The following is a 20,291-nucleotide window of genomic DNA, read 5'->3' as shown; positions in this document are numbered from 1 at the left end:
TAATGTATGCGGCGCGGTTTAATCCCCTTATATCCAGGCACTGGTTTAATAATGCAGGGGAAGTTGCCTGCAGGTTTCAAAGATGCAGTCAGTCAATGTTACTGCTGGGAAAGAATTTCATGTCTCTAGCATGTGAATGTCTGAATGTTATCTGTGTGGATATATGTATATTTCCCCTTTGTGTGTATATTTATTGCAGGTTCCTAGACAGATTCGTACAACAGCATGGTACGTGTCTTTAGAGGTAGAGTAATTAAATAAGAAAAGGATTTAGTTTATAAAAGCAAATATGCTGAAAATTTCACGTCCATATAAATACTTACGTGTGTATGTATGTGTATATATATATATGATGCATTATGACATGTGTGCATATTTATATATGCCTAATATCATTCTCAATATGGTCAGTAAAATATATTTATAGATATTATTAGAGTGCGCACACATATGCATACAGGCATATATTTAATTAATATTACTACTTCTGTTTATCTTTATATCTAAATATCCCTTTATCCATCTATATATCCCTCTATCCATTTTTCCATCTATCGATAACAAAGTAGTGTTTGGTGATGAAGAGCAATGAGGACACCTTATGGTCACATTAAGAATTCTCCATCATGTACCCAGCTATGGGTTTAGTAAGAATGACCAGAAGCTGATCTGACAGGGTGGAAGGTGTAGATCTGGACCACCAATGCTGCTGTAGCTGATCCTTGACATTACTCTCCCTCATTACTCTCCATTCCTCAGCCATGTGTTCCTGTGTGATTTATAGCTCCACCTTTAACTCCTCCCATAATTCCACAGTTAAAGGAAAACGCCAGTGCCAGGAAAACAATCCGTTTTCCTGGCACTGCAGGTTCCCTCTCCCTCCCACCCCCCAATCCCCAGTTGCTGAAGGGGTGAAAACCTCTTCAGTTACTTACCTGAGGCAGCGACGATGTCCCTCGTTGCTGCTTCCTTCTCCGCGCCGCTCCTCCTTCTGATTCCGTCGTCCGGTGGGCGAGACTGATCCCGCCCAACGGCCGAGGAGACCTAATGCGCATGCGCATGAGTCAGGAAGTTCCCTCTAGTGGCTGTCTGGTAGACAGCCACTAGAGGTGAAGTTAACCCTACAAGGTAATTATTGCAGTTTATAAAAAACTAAAATAATTACACTTGCAGGGTTAAGAGTAGTGGGAGTTGGCTCCCAGACGACTCCAATGGGCAGAAGTGGTCTGGGTGTCTGGAGTGTCCCTTTAACATTTCACAAAATATTTTATGTATTTATCTGCCTCTATCGTGTGTAACGTAGCTTTACATCTAACAATTCCTGTAAGTTCTCCCATAGCTGTACTTCCAACAGTTCCTATGGGTTCTCCCATAGCTGTACTTCTAACAGTTCCTGTAGGTTCTCCCATAGCTGTACTTCCAACAGTTCCTGTAGGTTCTCCCATAGCTGTACTTCTAACAGTTCCTTTAGGTTCTCCCATAGCTGTACTTCTAACAGTTCCTGTCGGTTCTCCCATAGCTGTACTTCTAACAGTTCCTGTAGGTTCTCCCATAGCTGTACTTCTAACAGTTCCTGTAGGTTCTCCCATAGCTGTACTTCTAACAGTACCTGTAGGTTTTCCCATAGCTGTACTTCTAACAGTTCCTGTCGGTTCTCCCATAGCTTTACTTCTAACAGTTCTTGTAGGTTCTCCCATAGCTGTACTTCTAACAGTTCCTGTAGGTTCTCTCATAGCTGTACTTCTAACAGTTCCTGTAGGTTCTCCCATAGCTGTACTTCTAACAGTTCCTGTAGGTTCTCCCATAGCTGTACTTCTAACAGTACCTGTAGGTTTTCCCATAGCTGTACTTCTAACAGTTCCTGTCGGTTCTCCCATAGCTTTACTTCTAACAGTTCTTGTAGGTTCTCCCATAGCTGTACTTCTAACAGTTCCTGTAGGTTATCTCATAGCTGTACTTCTAACAGTTCCTGTAGGTTCTCCCATAGCTGTACTTCTAACAGTTCCTGTAGGTTCTCCCATAGCTGTACTTCCAACAGTTCCTGTAGGGTCTCCCATAGCTGTACTTCTAACAGTTCCTGTAGGTTCTCCCATAGCTGTACTTCTAACAGTTCCTGTAGGGTCTCCCATAGCTATACTTCTAACAGTTCCTGTAGGGTCTCCCATAGCTATACTTCTAACAGTTCCTGTAGGTTCTCCCATAGCTGTACTTCTAACAGTTCCTGTAGGGTCTCCCATAGCTATACTTCTAACAGTTCCTGTAGGTTCTCCCATAGCTGTACTTCTAACAGTTCATGTAGGTTCTCCCATAGCTTTACTTCTATCAGTTCCTGTGGGTTCTTCCATAGCTTTACTTCGAACAATTTTCCTGTATGTTCCTTTGTAGCTTTACTACTAATGCCTCCCATAGCTTCACATCTAAGAGCTTCTAGATCTTTCAGCTGTACCTATGGCTGCTCCAATATCTCTAATATAGTTCCTCGCATAAATACAATATCCACGTAAGCTTTATTACCTGCTCATGCAACTGCCTTTAACTGTGCCTGTAGCTATTCACATAACTTCCTGAAACTGGTCTTACTCACAAAATCCTATCCCTAACATAATCCGAAATCCAAGACTATAAATATTTGTATAATTATGCCTCAATCCATCCCTAATATTAAACACATCAGGGCACCACTTCTACCTCTGCCTGCTCCTATTTAACATCCCATTTGTGTCTCTAACTCCACCTGTAAATTTTTCTGCTACCTCTACCGGAAAACATTATTTCAAATGTCTTCTATCACTGTCCCCTTTACTGCTCATCCTTGCTGCTCCTGTATTCCTAATTGCTTGTGTATTAACACGAACCACTCCATTCATTATCTTTCATGTAATATATCTCTTTAACATCATCTTGCTGTCTTTAATCTTTTTGCTGCTCTATCTTTTCCTGTAGTCTCCTTTAGTCTGCCTCCCCCCGCCACACTCTGTTTTCCCCTTTTACTTCGCTCTGAAAATGCTCCTATAATTAAAGGAGCATCCTCAGCCCTCTCGGATGCACAAGACAGTTTTCTATTGATCGTTAGAACCCCGACACACACTATCAGGGGAGAGAACGTCAAGCTAAGGGCTGCTTTGTCTATGACATAAGCCATAAGAGGATTTTTCTCCCCCCCCACCCTCATTTCTCTGCGCTGTTTATAAAACGCTCTACAGACCTGCTGGCTAAATGAATTTTAAAGACTACCAAGGTTTTAAAGTAGACATTCCCCTGAGAACAAGGCCAGGCAGTTCGCCAGCTAGATCTGCACCTCCCTGCTCACAAGACTGTGTGTGTGTGTGTGTGTGTCTTCAGGTGTCATTGCACCTTTGTCTCCATCTACATTTTTTGTGTGCATATGAAATGTAATTTTGTGTGTACATCAATATGGGAAATTTACGCTTTTTGTTCTCATCTGTTTGTTGTGTGTCCTTTTGTATGGACACATGCTGTATGAAAGGATGGGTTTTAATTTATTCGGAGTATATTTCTTCTAAACGCTGGTTCATTGTTTGCAGATGACTGTAGAATATCTAATGATTCTTATTCCTATGGAATAGCCTGACTACCACCATCAGACTCTCCCCTAGTCTTGCATACTTTAAGAAGTGCCTTAAAACGCATCTCTTTAGGAAAGCTTATGGCCTCCCAGAGTAACCTCTACCTCACATACCTGTCTCTTGCTCTCTCCTAAAGGGCAGCCCACCTTATTTGACTGCAATTTCCTGTCCTATTGTGTTTTACACCATACCTCCTATAGACTGTAAGCTCGTTTGAGCAGGGTCCTCTCCAACCTATCGTTCCTGTAAGTTTTTTGTAATTGTCCGATTTATAGTTAAATCCCCCTCTCATAACATTGTAAAGCGCTACGGAATCTGTTGGCGCTATATAAATGGCAATAATAATAATAATACACAGTACCTACCGTATATACTCGAGTATAAGCCGAGTTTTTCAGCACATTTTTTGTGCTGAAAAACCCCAACTCGGCTTATACTCGAGTCAGAGTCTGTATTATGGCAATTTGCATTGCCATAATACAGACCGGGGGGAGAGGGGGGCTGGCAGAGCTGTAACTTACCTGTCCTGCAGCTCCTGTCAGCTCTCTCCTCCTCCGCGCCGTCCGTTCAGCACCTCGGTCAGCTCCCAGTGTAAGTCTCGCGAGAGCCGCGGCTCTCGCGAGACTTACACTGGGAGCTGACAGAGGGAGCTGCACAGACCGCGCGGAGGAGGAGAGAGCTGACAGGAGCTGCAGGACAGGTAAGTACAGCTCTGCCAGCCCCCCTCTCCCCCCCACTGAACTACCAATCCCACTGGACCACCAGGGAAGGAGCCCCCCTCCCTGCTATGTATCAAGCAGGGAGGGGGGAAGAAAAAAATATATAATTTAAAAAAAAATAATAATAATTCAATTAAATAATCAATAATAATAATAAAAAAATATAATAATATTAAAAAATAAAAAATAATAATAAAATAATTATTAATATATCAAAATGCCCACCCCCACCAACACACACACTGCATCACACACACACTGCATCACACACACACTGCATCACACACACACTGCATCACACACACACTGCATCACACACACACACTGCATCACACACACACACTGCATCACACACACTCACACTTCATTCATATACACACACTTCATTCACACACACTGCACTCACACACACTGCACTCACACACACTGCACTCACACACTGCACTCACACACACTGCACTCACACACACACACTGCACTCATACACACACACTGCACTCATACACACACACTGCACTCATACACACACACTGCACTCATACACACACACTGCACTCATACACACACACTGCACTCATACACACACACTGCACTCATACACACTGCACTCATACACACACTGCACTCATACACACACTGCACTCACACACACACTGCACTCACACACACACTGCATTCATACACACACTGCATTCATACACACACTGCATTCATGCACTGCACTCATACACACACTGCACACACACACTGCACTCATACACACACTGCACTCACACACACACTGCACTCATACATACACGCACTGCACTCATACACACTGCACTCATACACACTGCACTCATACACACACACTGCATTCATTATATACACACACTGGAAATAAATATTCAATTAATATATACGCACACACACTGCACTCATACACACACACTGCACTCACACTGCACTCATACACACACTGCACTCACACTGCACTCATACACACACACTGCACTCATACACACGCACTGCACTCACACGCACTGCACTCACACGCACACTGCACTCATACGCACACACTGCACTCATACGCACACACTGCATTCATACGCACACACTGCACTCATACGCACACACTGCATTCATACGCACACACTGTAAATAAATATTCAATTAATATAATTTTTTTAGGATCTAATTTTATTTAGAAAATTACCAGTAGCTGCTGCATTTCCCATCCTAGTCTTATACTCGAGTCAATACGTTTTCCCAGTTTTTTGGGGTAAAATTAGGGGCCTCGGCTTATATTCGGGTCGGCTTATACTCGAGTATATACAGTATGTTTGAATAGTTGATCCTGTATCTTCATTTTGGACTTTTTGGGAATCCTTTGAGGGCAAGCTTAGCATTGCCTGTTTGGAAGCTGAGACCTTCATTAAGGGTGAACATCATCCATTGTTTCCATTGACCGTTGTGTAAGTGGCTCAGTATTTTTAACTAGAAGCTGTTTTGCATCACAAAGTCGCTGTACACCTAGACACTTCTGTAGGGCCTTCATATTGTTGCAGAGAACATACCTCGGTATTTGTAGCTGCATTTAACGGTGGCCAACCCTATGCTGGACCATATAAAAGCAGTACATGATTAAGCTACACTTCATTTACCGTGTTCAGTTTTTACTGAACAATTAAACTGCACCTCCTCCTAGTTGTATCTGTTTGCCTCATATTCCCACTCAGATTGTAAGTTTAGCAAGACCAAAGCCCCTATGCTGATATATTTAAACGTTTTAAATATCCTGCCGTCCAGATTGCAAATTCGTCTGAATAGGGTATTCCTCATTTCTTCATATGTTTCATATTGATATTATTCTTTACAAAGTGCCAATATATTCACAGCGCTATACAATGGGGTTAATGAAACACACAAGTAAGTTCAATAATAAAATATATAATGTATTTCTTTTTTATATTTCCATTGTGCAGAGATGCAGAATATGGTGGGACTCGTTAGGATTAGTTTATATATGTATTTAACAGAGAAGACACAAAATGTTCCTCTTGTTTTCTTTCCACTGTAAGAGGATGACTAATATATTGCCACCTGTCTGCTTTTCAAGTTGTTACTCATTTCCTTTAATCTCAGATCTTACCTTAAGAAGGAACAATACATTCCTCATGCATTTATGGTTTTAATTTTCTAAAATGACAAACCAGTTGAGTAGAGCATCTAGATCTAGGCTGGTGAGGTAGCTTAGTTGATAAATGTTCTGACTGTAGTTCTGTCTGTATGTACACATATATATTTATATATATAAATAAAATTTAAATAAGGCTCTTCATTGCATATAAAGTGAAAAAGCAGGGTTAGCAGTTTCTCCTCTTCATTTCAACCAAGCACGGTAGGAATTAACAGGAATAAAATTTGCCAGATCTGCAATCCCCCCCCCCTGCATGTAGAGCATAATCATTACTTGCAAACACTCAGCCCTGATCTCATTTGTAGGTGACACTAACTACTAACTGCCACTTTGTTGGCACATATGCAATTTTGTATTCTGACTACAGAAACTAGCCAGATTTTCCAAACCTGAGAATAAAATCCATTTCAAAAGGTATGTTTACATTTTAATTTCTGGTTTTTGTTCACTAAATTTCTATTCAAACGTTCCATTTTTAATTTCGGAAAATAATAAAGTAGAATAGAACAAAATATATATGTGGATTTTTTTCTGGTTTAAAAATAATGTTTTTATATATATTATTATTATTATTATTATTATTGCCATTTATATAGCGCCAACAGATTCCGTAGGGCTTTACAATATTATGAGAGGGGGATTTAACTATAAATAGGACAATTACAAGAAAACTTACAGGAACAATAGGTTGAAGAGGACCCTGCTCAAACAAGCTTACAGTCTATAGGAGGTGGGGTATAAAACACATTAGGACAGGAATATCAAATAAGGTGGGAGAGAAGCAGAGCTGGAGGAGAAAGTAAAGTGCTGCCCTACAGGAGAGAGCAAGAGACAGGTGTGTAAGGTAGAGGTTACTTCCTAAAGAGATGGGTTTTAAGGCACCTTTTAAAGGATTGAAGACTAGGGGAGAGTCTGATGGGGGTAGGCAGGCTATTCCATAGGGAAGACCCGCAAGAAGTTCTGCAAGCGTGAGTTGGCCGTACGGGTGCGAGCAGCGGTCAGGAGGTGGTCACAGGCAGAGCGGAGGGAACGAGGAGGGGCATACCTATGGATCTGTGAGGAGATATAAGAGGGGTAGAATTGTTCAGTGCTTTACATGTATGGGTTAGCACTTTGAATTAACTCCTATAGGAGACAGGAAGCCAATGTAAGGGCTGACAGAGGGGTGAGGTGTGAGAGGACCGACCAAAGAGGAAATTCAGTCTTGCGGCAGCATTCATTACAGACCTTAGCAGGGCAATTCAGCTTTTGGGAAGACCAATCAGGAGAGGGTTACAATAATCCATGCAGGAAATTACTAGAGCATGGACAAGCTCCTTGGTAGCATCTTTTGTAAGAAAGGGGCGGATGCGGGCGATGTTTTTAAGATGGACTTTACAGGATTTGGCAACAAAGTGGATGTGAGGCTCAAAGGTGAGGCCAGAGTCAAATATGATGCCAAGACAGCGCGCTTGCAAGGATGGATTTATGTGGATACCACTGACTTGAAGGGAGAGTGAGAGAGGAGGATCAGTATTAGGAGGAGGAAAGACAAGGAGTTCAGTTTTAGAGAGATTGAGTTTCAGAAAGCGGGAGGACATCCAATCAGAGATGGAAGAAAGGCAAGCAGTGACACGTTACAGGACGGCAGGGGAGAGGTCTGGGAAGGAGTGGTATATCTGAGCGCACAGGTGGTAGTGGAATCCAAAAGAGGCAATACGTTTGCCAAGAGAGGCAGTATAAAGCGAAAATAGAAGGGGACCAAGGACAGAGCCTTGCTATAAATAAAATTGTATGTTATGTGAGATCTGGGAGATATCTTTCTTCATTGATCCTGACCTGGTAATCTTCTAACTATCACATTTTTATTAGCTTTAGCAATTGCATAATTGGCAACAATTGAAAAATAAAACACCAAATTAACCCCCTCACGCCCACCCCTTCCCCCCCCTCCCCCACACACACACACACACACGCACACCACCCCTCTTTTTTTTTTTCTAGTTTAACCTCTGGAAAGTGGGTGATGTTGCGGTACTCATTTTTGCTGGAATAGAAGTGCAAACCATGGGACTGTCCTGCCTACTTGGGACAGTTGGCAGCTATGCAACTGGCAAGTTACTACATGAACTGTAATAAAGGTCCATTTATTACATCCACTTATTTGAGGTTGATAAGATCAAAGGTCTTCTACAGATATATGATGTAATATTTTCAAAGACAGTTGTTGCTGTACAGTGTATTTGGATAACTTTATGGCTATGTTTATAGGTAGGAGCTTAGTTTTTTTGTGTTGTGGGAAGTCACATATTTTGTATATAATGTTTTGCGAACTTTTGCATTTTATCATTTTATGCATTTTAGCTATCTAGCTTTTTTTTAGCGTTTTGTTTTTTGTTTTTGTTTACCGTTTTTAAACTGTGTTAAATTTAGAAGATTGTTTCCTTAATTTTAAAATGTTGTATATTTCACTAAATTGCCCTTTTGCTGTTATTTATTGTATTTGTAGGTTTTTGTAACTCATTCATCCTATCACCGAACAGTTACAGTAAACATAAGAACACTTACACAGTAGTACACTCACTGTGTGTGTAAACCATTTTATTTTATGTTGTGTAATTTTATGATGACTAAATAAAAGTTATGTTTTATTACTTTTGACATACTTGTAACACACTCGGACTACCAGTCCTTTGGCTTTGTCTCACCTGGTATAATTAAAGACTACCCTCCTTTTTTAGCAGCCTCTCTTAGGACTATTTAGTCCCAGCATCTGTGCATCATTAACATGTATATTGTATGTATCTGTATGGCAGCAACATAGAAGAAGAATATTAACTAGTCCAATTTTGATTTACATATATAATTGATATGTACATTTGCCAGCAGTTGAAGTCATACCAATGTATTAAATACATTTCTTTTACTGTCAAGTGGTTATTTAATTTTTTTATTTTATGACAGATGTACACGTTTATTCAAGGAAAGCTCTAATTTGTATTCAAGAATAGGTTTTCACACATACTAGTAAGAAAACCACAAATTGGGCATCTCACGACATCAAATTGGTGTCAAATATATCACTTAAAGCTATGTGACCCCCAAGAACCTGACCCATTTACCTTGAGTTGTGGGTCAAAATCCAGAGACTTTAGGTCAAATGCTGAGCATCCACTGATCTGATAATTGTCAAAATGGGCAATGTGGAACTCTATTTTTAACTCCTTGTCCAATTTCAAAGAAAGAGAAACTACTCGAATTACGGTTGCAACTGTGTATAGTTTGTGATCACTGAAAAATGAAAATCATGTTTTCCCATCCCAGAGCCTTGTGAAATTACCTGATTTGTGAGTGTTTTTAGAGACACTTTCTCAATAAAATTCAAAAAGAACCCAGCTGGAGGGGCCTCTTGCCGGCGGCCCGTCTTTCCTGGTTTATTGTGTAATTGAGATAGAACTTGGCAAAGTCTTGTCAGAAATCACATCAGTAAAGGGACGGGGATCTTTTCCATATGGCTTGGAATCTCTTGTGGAATCCATATGTCTTTATTAAAAAGGGAATCACAGCAGGAGTGTGAGAATCTAAGCCTCTTGTCAGAGATTCTGCTTATAAATCCCCCAGTGGTTTTTGCTCGTGGGTCAGATCTTAAAATTTCTATGGTGACAGCAGAAAAAAAAAAATCTATTTGGCCCAACACTTCTTCCTCTTTCTTACCTCTGTCAAAACCACATCGCTAGTTTGATTCGCTGCCCTTAATTTATATATATATATATATATATATATATATATATATATATATATATGTTCAATATATCTTTGTATTTCCTGTTTTATAAGGATACAATATCTATTGACTGTTCACTTGTTTCAGAATGAGGGATGATCTATATCTAGCTATCTTTTTTTTTGTCAATCTTTATTTTATTGCGGCATATGAGATGGGATACAGAAGAGAGAGATGGGGAAATGTACGGTTTGTTCACAGGATGGGGTTAATACATAGTTAGCGCAAGATTAGGTAGATACATTTCCTTGTTTAGTAATGCCACTTTTTGTTTTTTTAAGTTGATTAACGAAAACATATATAAAGCATTTTAAAGGCAAGCAAACACCACCAATGTTGAGTTACTACCTGAATACTGGAGCTATGCTTGGAGCTCTGTATTCAATGCAGATACAGTGTATATACAATCATGTTATTCACCTAGCCAATAGCTAATACGTTGGAATCATCTGAGCGCAAACTTGTTAGAGAGCTATTCAGTGCGAAGTAACTTGCTGGTACACTATGTAGGTAGTTAACATGCGATTGCAAGATATAGGTAACTAGCAAAATATGCGCAAACGTAGCTATGCAGAATAGACATATCTACGGCTTATGAGCACTAATAGTTAAACTTACGTCTAAGGTTCTAGCTTAGGTTAACTAGGTAAAGTCACGGTAAGAGTAAAACAACGATTAACAGTAACTTAGTAATAATCACAAGAAGAGTATGTCTTGGATCTCGTAGATTGGTGTGTCTCAGGCTGAGCATACATAAGTAAGAACCGGGTAATATTAAACCAGGCTGCAGAAGCCTGTGAAGCAGGCTATAAAGGCCATCAGTCCGTTTTGGCAGCCCAAGGTGAGAACAGGCTAGATGTGGTTAAATTTCGGGAGGTTGTCACAGATAGTCCTGGGGATGTTCTTTGCTGCTCACTGTTGGAGGTGTCAGCGTGCCGATAGACCCGTTTTCAGCCGATACCTCTGCGTGGAGGGGAGGTAACACGCTATCTAGCTATCTTTTAAGCTAAAACTCTTATCACCAACATATTTATCATACCTAGTCAAGGGATGGTGGGATTTGTAGTTTTGTTGTAGCCAGAAACCGTGACAGGTAGGCCCATTGTGCTGCCTGGATCCAAGTATGAAATGCTCCCCCTGCCCTTCCCCCCTCAACCCCCCCCCCCCCCCAAAAAAAAAACCCAACATATATGCTTCTGCAATGGTAGTGTCTCTATGTGGATGTGCTGGGGACAACGTGTGTGTATGTGTGCGTGCTGGGGATGTAGTATGTGTCTGTGTATATGCTGGGGATGTAGCTTGTGTCTGTGTGTGCACTGCAGCCAATACACTTACCTATACACTGTGTCTGTGTAAATTATTATTATTATTTTATTATTTATATAGCGCCATCAGATTATGTAGCGCCGTACAAAGGTGCATGTGTGTCAGTGTTTGTATCTGTGTGTCTGTATCTGTATGTGTGCCAGTGATTGTATCTGTTTGTCTATGTATCTGCATGTGTGCCAGTGTTTGTCTGTATATCTGCATGTGTATCAGTGTGTCTGTGCAACTGTATGTGTGTCTGTATGTGTATCAAAAACTGACACACATGCAAATACTGACACACATACAGATGTACAGACACACTGGTACGCCTGCAGATACACAGACATACAGACATACAGACATACATATAGACACTGACACATACAGATGCACACATGCAGTTACACAGACATACAGATACACACACTACACACACAGATACACATACAGTATACACACACACACACACTACACATACACCGAGACACACATACAAACACACACTACAAACATTACACACATACAAACACACAGATACCCACAATACATACAGATACACACACTACACAGGTACACACACAAATGCACACACTAAATACAGATACACACACATTACACACATACAAACAGTTACACACACACATTAAAAAAATTAAGCCACCCAGCAGGTTCTCACCTTCTGCTGGCTGTGGCTGGTGGAAGTTGGGGGCCTGCTCTTCTAATCCGGCGCTATTCTAGCTCCTCTCGCCTCCTCCTCCCGCGCAGCTGGCTCTGTGTGAGCTGGGAGGAAGGGACAGCGATACGCTGTCCCTTCCGCCCAGCTCTCCATGCAGATAGGAAGGGGCCCGGTCGTGCTGTTAAAGCGCCGCAGCGCAGGACCGTGCCCCTCATTGCACATGTCCAATGGACCTTCACACAAGATCGCAACCCGTGTGGTGCTGCTGCACCGCCGCCAAGTGTTGGGAAATCCTGTTTTAGATTATGACAGGGGCGGCAAAATGCCACGCCTGTCAGAGTGCCGCCTGGAGCTGTGGCTCCAGCGCGGTCTATGGACGGGCCGGCCCTGGGTAGGCCACCCATGTCTACATGTGAAGAAGCCAACCCTTTGCTATGGACACAATACACATGAACACAGACTAATATTGTAACAGTATTTGTCCAGAACATCTGCTTTCTATATTTCTTTTAATGTCTGAAATTTCTCTAGCCGAATATAGGAATCTGTCTGCACATTTACTAGTTAGTGGTATTATCATCAAAGAGGCTCCCAAGGATCAGATTATTGGCGTAGCTGGAAAGTTTGGAAGTGAGGTAGTTACATGCTCAACACAAATTACTCATTTAGTGATAATACCCGGCATATTTCAGTTTTCTGAAATATTATGAAATAGTAAAAACAAAAGCCACTCTTCCCCTATATTGTCTGGAAGAATTTTTACCACGTCTTGTTTTCTTGTGATCATCCAGTCATTGTGAATGCAAGCAAATAACATTTGACTCTTTCTCTTGGTAGGACATTTTGTCTATGGTGCCAAAGTTCTGTTTTCCGTTTGCCATTGAAAGGTAAGCCACTGTTCACTAACTCATCACCCATGTATTCCTTTGGGACACTCAAATGTGCAATTTTTTAGCTTTTCATACCAATAAATTGAACGAAGGTGGAATTGTGGAATTTGCTCCAGACCATCCTTTAGAGTCCATTGTAAAAACCTGCTTTTCCCCAAAAAGCTTTCCATACTGTGGCCAGCCCCTTCACCCAATTTTCACTCCACCATCAGCTGTATCAGTCAGCATGCCTATTGATGTATTGTTGTGTACTCTATCTATAATGCTGTATGTACGCTTCCTATGTTTACCAGTTACATGCTTGTTACCATTTTATAAATTATGAAAATGTTGAGTAAAATGTTCACATTTTTATGCAAGGCCATACTGAAATTCGTATGTTTGAAAGAGGAAATGTGACCATCTTTATGAATGATGAATATTACAAAAACCTAATTTGCACTGGGATGCTGCTCCAGGAGTGATACAGGAAACATATACACACATAGCACGCAATGCTTTATAATATTGGTGAGAATCATTGGCATTGTTCTTGTGCCTAACATATTCACAGGTGACAGAGACGGAGTCCAGGCACACCTATAGCTTCAGACACGTTTATTGGAACATGTAGAACACTGCAGCCTTTCAGCCCAAAAATGGATCATTGTCAAGCTACCACACACTCGGCAATACAAACATTTATAGGTATAAAAGAGTGAAAGTGCATAAATACAATTAAGTGATCAGTCAATTAAATAATTGTCTAATATTATTTGGTACTCGCCATACAGTACAACTGTGTTTTAGGGCTGATCTGTGCGCCTGCAAATTGACTGATCCCAATGGTTAAGAAAACTAAAAAATAAACCTTAATGTATGTAATAAAAATCATTGATCACTTAATTGTTTTACTATTTTATACCTATAAATGTTTGTATTGCTGAATGTGTGGTAACTTGACAAAGACCCATTTTTGGGTCAAAACGTTGCAGTGTTCCTCATGTTCCAATAAGCATGTCTGAAGCTATAGGAGTTACCAGTATTTATTTTGGGCTTGTACTGGCCTATGGTCTACAATTGGCACCCGTGGCAAGTGCGGTTCCTATTGGTGTATTGTAATATATTCACAGAACACAGTGAACAAGGGGGTATTTAAAATGATATTATGTAAACTGATTCATGATCAGTATGCAATGATGCTGAGCCTTTTTGTACGCTGGTAATGAGCACAGCACTCACTGCATGGTGAAGCTGAGTGTGTATAAAGTTAGAATAATCCTGTGGACAATTAATATTCAAGGTGAGTTTAGGTATTGATAAAAACTGGCTGATATTTGATAGTGATGAATTTCTTTCACCTGTACCAAGTATTCAACACGTGCATATTAGTAATGCATATAAGTGCATAGAATAATAATGCTGAGTATCTCTGCTCTGCCCCTCACAGGGTAACTCAGACTCAGGTTGGACAGCACTTCACATTTGTTCTGACGGATATAGACAGTAAGCAAAGGTTCGGGTTTTGCCGGCTGACGTCAGGAGGTAAAATCTGCTTATGCATTCTCAGGTGAGTGGAACGTGAAGCAGGCCATGTTTTGTATGGTGTAGAAACAGATATGTCATATTTTAGAAATATGTATTTTTTTAATCAAGCTTGTACAGGTAACTTTAACTTGTGTTGCTGTTTTTTTTATAAAGTGTAACCATAGATAAAGTGGCAGACATTTTTTGTCAAGAAATCACAAAGTAGTATTTTACTCTCTTGCATCTACTAGTGGTATATACATATATGCACATTACAAACAAACGAAGGAAGAATGCAAAAAGGTCCAATTACTCTTGTTTATTTGTTTGGTGTGTGTTTATGTTTGTGTGTGTGTGTGTGTGTGTGTGTGTATGTATATATATATGAATGAAACATGGGGGATGGTTGCACATATATATATATTTGGGAGTCTAGCCAACTCCTTGGTTTTGCACCCCTCCCTGTTACAGGTGCCTCATCTCAGGTCCCTATTTAGCCTTGTACTGCAGAGAGCCTCAGATGGAATTTTTTCCCAAGTAAGTGGGTTAATCTCATAAGAGCAGACATTAGACTGTGAGAGTAGGACCTGCCAAAGATGGGGTACATTGACGTTGTGGTAGGCTTATGCAATGTATGATCATATAATGCAACTAAATCCCCATTATTTTTTTGCCTAGATTAGGTGTTTTTAAAAAAACTTTTAAAAACTAATAAAATCTGTCAACATTGAAGTTGCTGTTTAGTAGATAGGAGAGTGCGCTGGATCTTGTGTATTGTTTATTATATATATATATATATATATCAACACACATTTTTGAAAATATTTTATTATATCTTTTCATGTGACAACACTGACAAAATGACACTCTGCTACAATGTAAAGTAGTAAGTGTACAGCCTGTATAACAGTCTAAATTAGCTGTCCCCTCAAAATAACTCGACACACAGCCATTAATGTCTAAACCGTTGGCAACAAAAGGGAGTACACCAATAAATGGAAATGTCCAAATTGGGCCCAATTAGCCATTTTCCCTCCCCGGTGTCATATTACTCATTAGTGTTACAAGGTTTTAGGTGTGAATGGGGAGCAGGTGTGTTAAATTTGGTGTTATCGCTCTCAAACTCGTCACTGCTAGTTCAACATGGCACCTCATGGCAAAGAACTCTCTGAGAATCTGAAAAAAAGAATTGTTGCTCTTCATAAAGATGGCCTAGGCTATAAGCAGATTGCCAAGACCCTGAAACTGAGCTGCAGCACGGTGGGCAAGACCATACAGCGGTTTCACAGGAAAGGTTCCACTCAGAACAGGCCTTGCCATAGTCGACTAAAGAAGTTGAGTGCACATGCTCTGCATCATATCCAGAGGTTGTCTTTGGGAAATAGACATGAGTGCTGCCAGCATTGCTGCAGAGGTTGAAGGGGTGGGGGGGGTCAGCCTGTCAGTGCTCAGACCATACGCCGCACACTGCATCAAATTGGTCTGCAGAAGGATGCCTCTTCTAAAGATGATGCACAAGAAAGACCGCAAACAGTTTGCTGAAGACAAGCAGACTAAGGACATGGATTACTGGAACCATGTCCTGTGGTCCGATGAGACTAAGATAAACCTATTTGGTTCAGATGGTGTCAAGCGTGTGTGGCGGCAACCAGTTGAGGAGTACAAAGACAAGTATGTCTTGCCTACAGTCAAGCATGGTGGTGGGAGTGTCATGGTCTGGGCCTCCATGAGTGCTGCTGGCACTGGGGAGCTACAGTTCATTGAGGGAACCATGAATGCCAACATGTACTGTGACATACCAAAGCAGAGCATCAACCCCTCCCTTCGGCGAATGGGTCGGAGGGCAGTATTCCAACATAATAACGAACCCAAACACACCTCCAAGACGACCACTTTCTTGCTAAAGAAGCTGAAGGTAAAGGTGATGGACTGGCCAAGCATATCTCTTTAGACCTAAACCCTATAGAGCATCTGTGGGGCATCCTCAAACAGAAGGTGGGGGAGCGCAAGGTCTCTAACATCCACCAGCTCCGTGATGTCGTCTTGCAGGAGTGGAAAAGGACTCCAGTGGCAACCTGTGAAGCTCTGGTGAACTTAATGCCCATAAGGGTTAAGGCAGTGCTGGAAAATAATGGTGGACACACAAAATATTGACACTTTGGGCCCAATTTGGACATTTCCATTTAGGGGTATACTCACTTTTGTTGCCAACGGTTTAGACATTAATGGCTGTGTGTTGAGTTAGTTTGAGGGGACATCAAATTTACACTGTTATACAGGCTGTACACTTACTACTTTACATTGTAGCAGAGTGTCATTTCTTTAGTGTTGTCACATGAAAAAATATAATAAAATATTTACAAAAATGTGAGGGGTGTACTCACTTTTGTGTGATACTGTGTGTGTATATATATATATATATATATATATATATATATATGCACACACGTGTATTAATATCATTTCTGTTTGTTGTAACATATTTTTGATCTCTGAAAAACAATATTTTTGGCCTGAGTCCTGACAATTGTAAGCAAGCAGATTAGAACTTAAGTCCAATGGGGTAGATTTCTAATTCTCTAATTCTGTCTATGATCTGGTGAAGTTCAAACTGATGTCACGTACCCTCTCATGGGACTCCTAGTTGGAGAGCTTTCCTCATGCATTCTTTACTCCTCCCAGCAGACTGCTGAAATTTGTCCTCTTATCTAATATTGACTCATCTCAGTCACTGTTAATTCCACAGGTGAATACACAATGAGGTAATTTGGGACTTTTATCTTAAGTTCGTTAGCAGGGGGGTTCATAGTAAAATAAAGTATACTTTAGTGCTGACATTGAGATACTTTTTCAAAATTGTGGCACCAGTCAAATGACTAATTTGGCACATTTAAGTGGATATTCAATAAAATTCCTTTTTGCAGGTTGTACCTTTACAACATTTTATATACCATATCTCTATACTTATTCTTTTTACTCAGTTTCCTTTAATGTTCTGTTTTATCCCATAATTGTGTCTCACACGTCGTATACTCTTCTGTTCCTTATTTATACTATATACTCTTACACATCACCCCATATTTTTCTGTCACTATGTCCCTTGTCGGTCTTCCATCCATGTATTTATCTCAGATTCCTCTTCTTCCATGTTTTCATCTTTCACTGCATGTTTAGCCTTAATCTTCGTTGTTTGTCCAACATCCTTAAGTTCTCTACTCTACCCCTCTACTCTAATCCCAAGTCTCCCAGCTTTCCTTTGCTTCCATTGTGCAGCGAATGTTTCTGATTTCCAAGCCCTCTCTGTCCAATTCCCAGACGGAAAAAAGTCTCTGACCTCTGCTTCCAGACGTCTGGACAGAAGGAAAAGCAGCTTCCTCTATTCTTTAGATGTGAACCTACGATGCGAGAGTCCGCTCACTAATTCAGAGCAGTAACAGCTTACCTGCCCATTTCTACGCAAACTACTTCCCCTCCGTCACTTAACCCCTGACACTTACAATTTAGAAACGTGTCCCCCTGCAGTGGCACCCAAGTGACACACTGAGCCTGGAGGGAGACTGGGCTGCTAATAACTTGCAGACTTGGGAATCCTTTCCAGGGGAAACCCTTTGAATCCCCTTCTAATGAGCCATGAAATATAGGGAGGTTTTGTATCCAGGACAGGTCGTGCTGGAGCCTTGTATTTCACATCAGGCCAGAAACTCAGCAAGCCCTTCACCCTATATATTACATGCAGATGGAGTTATTCGGCATTTACATTATACAACAATCCCAGAAAATCCCAGGGTATATTTCAAGGAATCATTGTATAAATAGACAGAATACAGCTGTGTGCATTGGTGGAAAGAATTATTCCTACCAATATAAAGTTATTTGCAAGCATTTTCCTATTTATAGAGTCGCAATATAATATACATCTGTTCAACGCTGTATAGATGTGTGCATACAGTGTTTTATTATATATATATATATATACATTATAAAATATAGAAACAACATAAATGAAGGTCATTTGGCCTCTATATAATGTACAATACATAGACAAAGCACAAGAGCTTCTATCTATACTGTAGATGTGTGTGCTATGGTAGTGTAGGGGTTTGTGATTAGTGCTGGGGTAGTGTTAGAGTTAGTGTAGTGGTGTTGGCAAGCATTGGGACATACATGAGAGAAGGTGGGGAGTGTTAACTTAGAGACCTCAGGTAAGAAGTCAAACCATTAAAAACCAGTTTGACTACATACATTAGGGGGCGCCAGTGTGCAACTGGCACGATGGCAACTGCAGTGTGGTGGAGCATTCCTGTAAAGTCCGAAGCTGCCATCAATAAAATAGCAGAAGATGCTGCTAGGAATCCCCAATAATCTTCTAAACTCAGACACACTGGGACATGTATGAACTGGTTCTGCCCAATGTCATGGCCCCTCTAATTATGGGAAATAATAGCACGGATGATGTCACTTCCATGTAACATAGGGTTTGAAAACATGGTCTTTCTGTTGAAATGATCATGTACTGATGCATATAAATTAAGGAGTGCTTGTAGTCACAGAGTGTAGAACTAATTAAAGGAAAACTCCAGTGCCAGGAAAACAATCCGTTTTCCTGGCACTGGAGGTACCCTCTCCCTCCCACCCCCCAATCCCTGGTTACTGAAGGGGAGAAAACCCCTTCAGTCCCTTACCTGAGGCAGCGACGATGTCCCTCGTCGCTGTCTCCTCCTCCGCGCCGCTCCTCCTACTGTCTCCGTCGGTCAGTGGGCTCCCCAAGATTTTCAATGCTTTCCTATGAGGAAATGAGCGACGCTGGAGGTCCTCACACAGCGTGAGGACGTCCAGCGACGCTCTAGCACAGGTTTCCTGTGTTATGAAGGAGGAAGTGACCTCTAGTGGCTGTCTAGTAGACAGCCACTAGAGGAGGAGTTAACCCTGCACGGTAATTATTGCAGTTTATGAAAACTGCAATAATTACACTTGCAGGGTTAAGGGTAGTGGGAGTTGGCACCCAGACCACTCCAATGGGCAGAAGTGGTCTGTGTGCCTGGAGTGTTCCTTTAAAGAGATGGGTGCTTTATTGTTATAACTGTAGGGCATAAGAGGAGGTGGCTTACTTTAACCATTAGACGCTATATTTATTTATCTACCTATTTATTTGTCTGTCTAACCATCTATAAGGCAAATAATACATAGTTAACAATCACATACATGGTTAAACTTAAATTGATGGGGATAAAGGGGATTTTTAAATATCCATGTATTATATTTACTAAATACCACCACCATCACACTTGGCGCAAGTGAATTTACCAAATATAGTACATTCCATGCACAGGGTGTGCCAAGGGTGTACCTATATTTCTTTATGAAAGATTTATGATAGTATTATTAATAATTTGTATCTGCATATATTTCTGGTATAGAAAAGTACTATATCTCATAATTCCAGACTAATAATTATATTTAGATGTATATGCCTTGTACAAATGTTACAGGTAAGATGTTTTTAATGTACAGATATACTGAAGCCCAAGTGTGTCTTAGTTATGAGTAAGTGTCCTAAGGTAGGTTAATATGTATAAAACTATTTATTGAGCTCATTTTTTGCAGTATTTAAAGAGGGTGGCGTAAGGTATCACACAGGAATAGGTTCATGTACAATGCAATGC

The 20,291-nt window shown here is 40.7% G+C and overlaps 1 protein-coding gene across 5 annotated transcripts in view; it reads left to right on the top strand.

The window, feature by feature from the left end:
- The window catches only part of DENND1B (DENN domain containing 1B), a 152,337-nt gene that overhangs the window by 52,371 nt on the left and 79,675 nt on the right, over positions 1 to 20,291 (top strand). For all 5 annotated transcript variants that reach the window (XR_010084023.1, XM_063426097.1, XM_063426096.1 and 2 more), the window contains exons 4-5: positions 13,070 to 13,119; positions 14,552 to 14,671. Coding sequence is in view for 4 of the 5 variants with exons in the window: in XM_063426097.1 (XP_063282167.1) it covers positions 13,070 to 13,119; positions 14,552 to 14,671 (170 nt within the window). In the remaining variant the exon portion in view is untranslated. The remainder of the gene's footprint in view (positions 1 to 13,069; positions 13,120 to 14,551; positions 14,672 to 20,291) is intronic.

Source organism: Pelobates fuscus, chromosome 7, assembly GCF_036172605.1.
Source record: "Pelobates fuscus isolate aPelFus1 chromosome 7, aPelFus1.pri, whole genome shotgun sequence".
NCBI lineage: Eukaryota > Metazoa > Chordata > Amphibia > Anura > Pelobatidae > Pelobates > Pelobates fuscus.
Note: the sequence above shows the minus strand (reverse complement) of the source record. Positions and strands in the feature narration are given on the sequence as shown.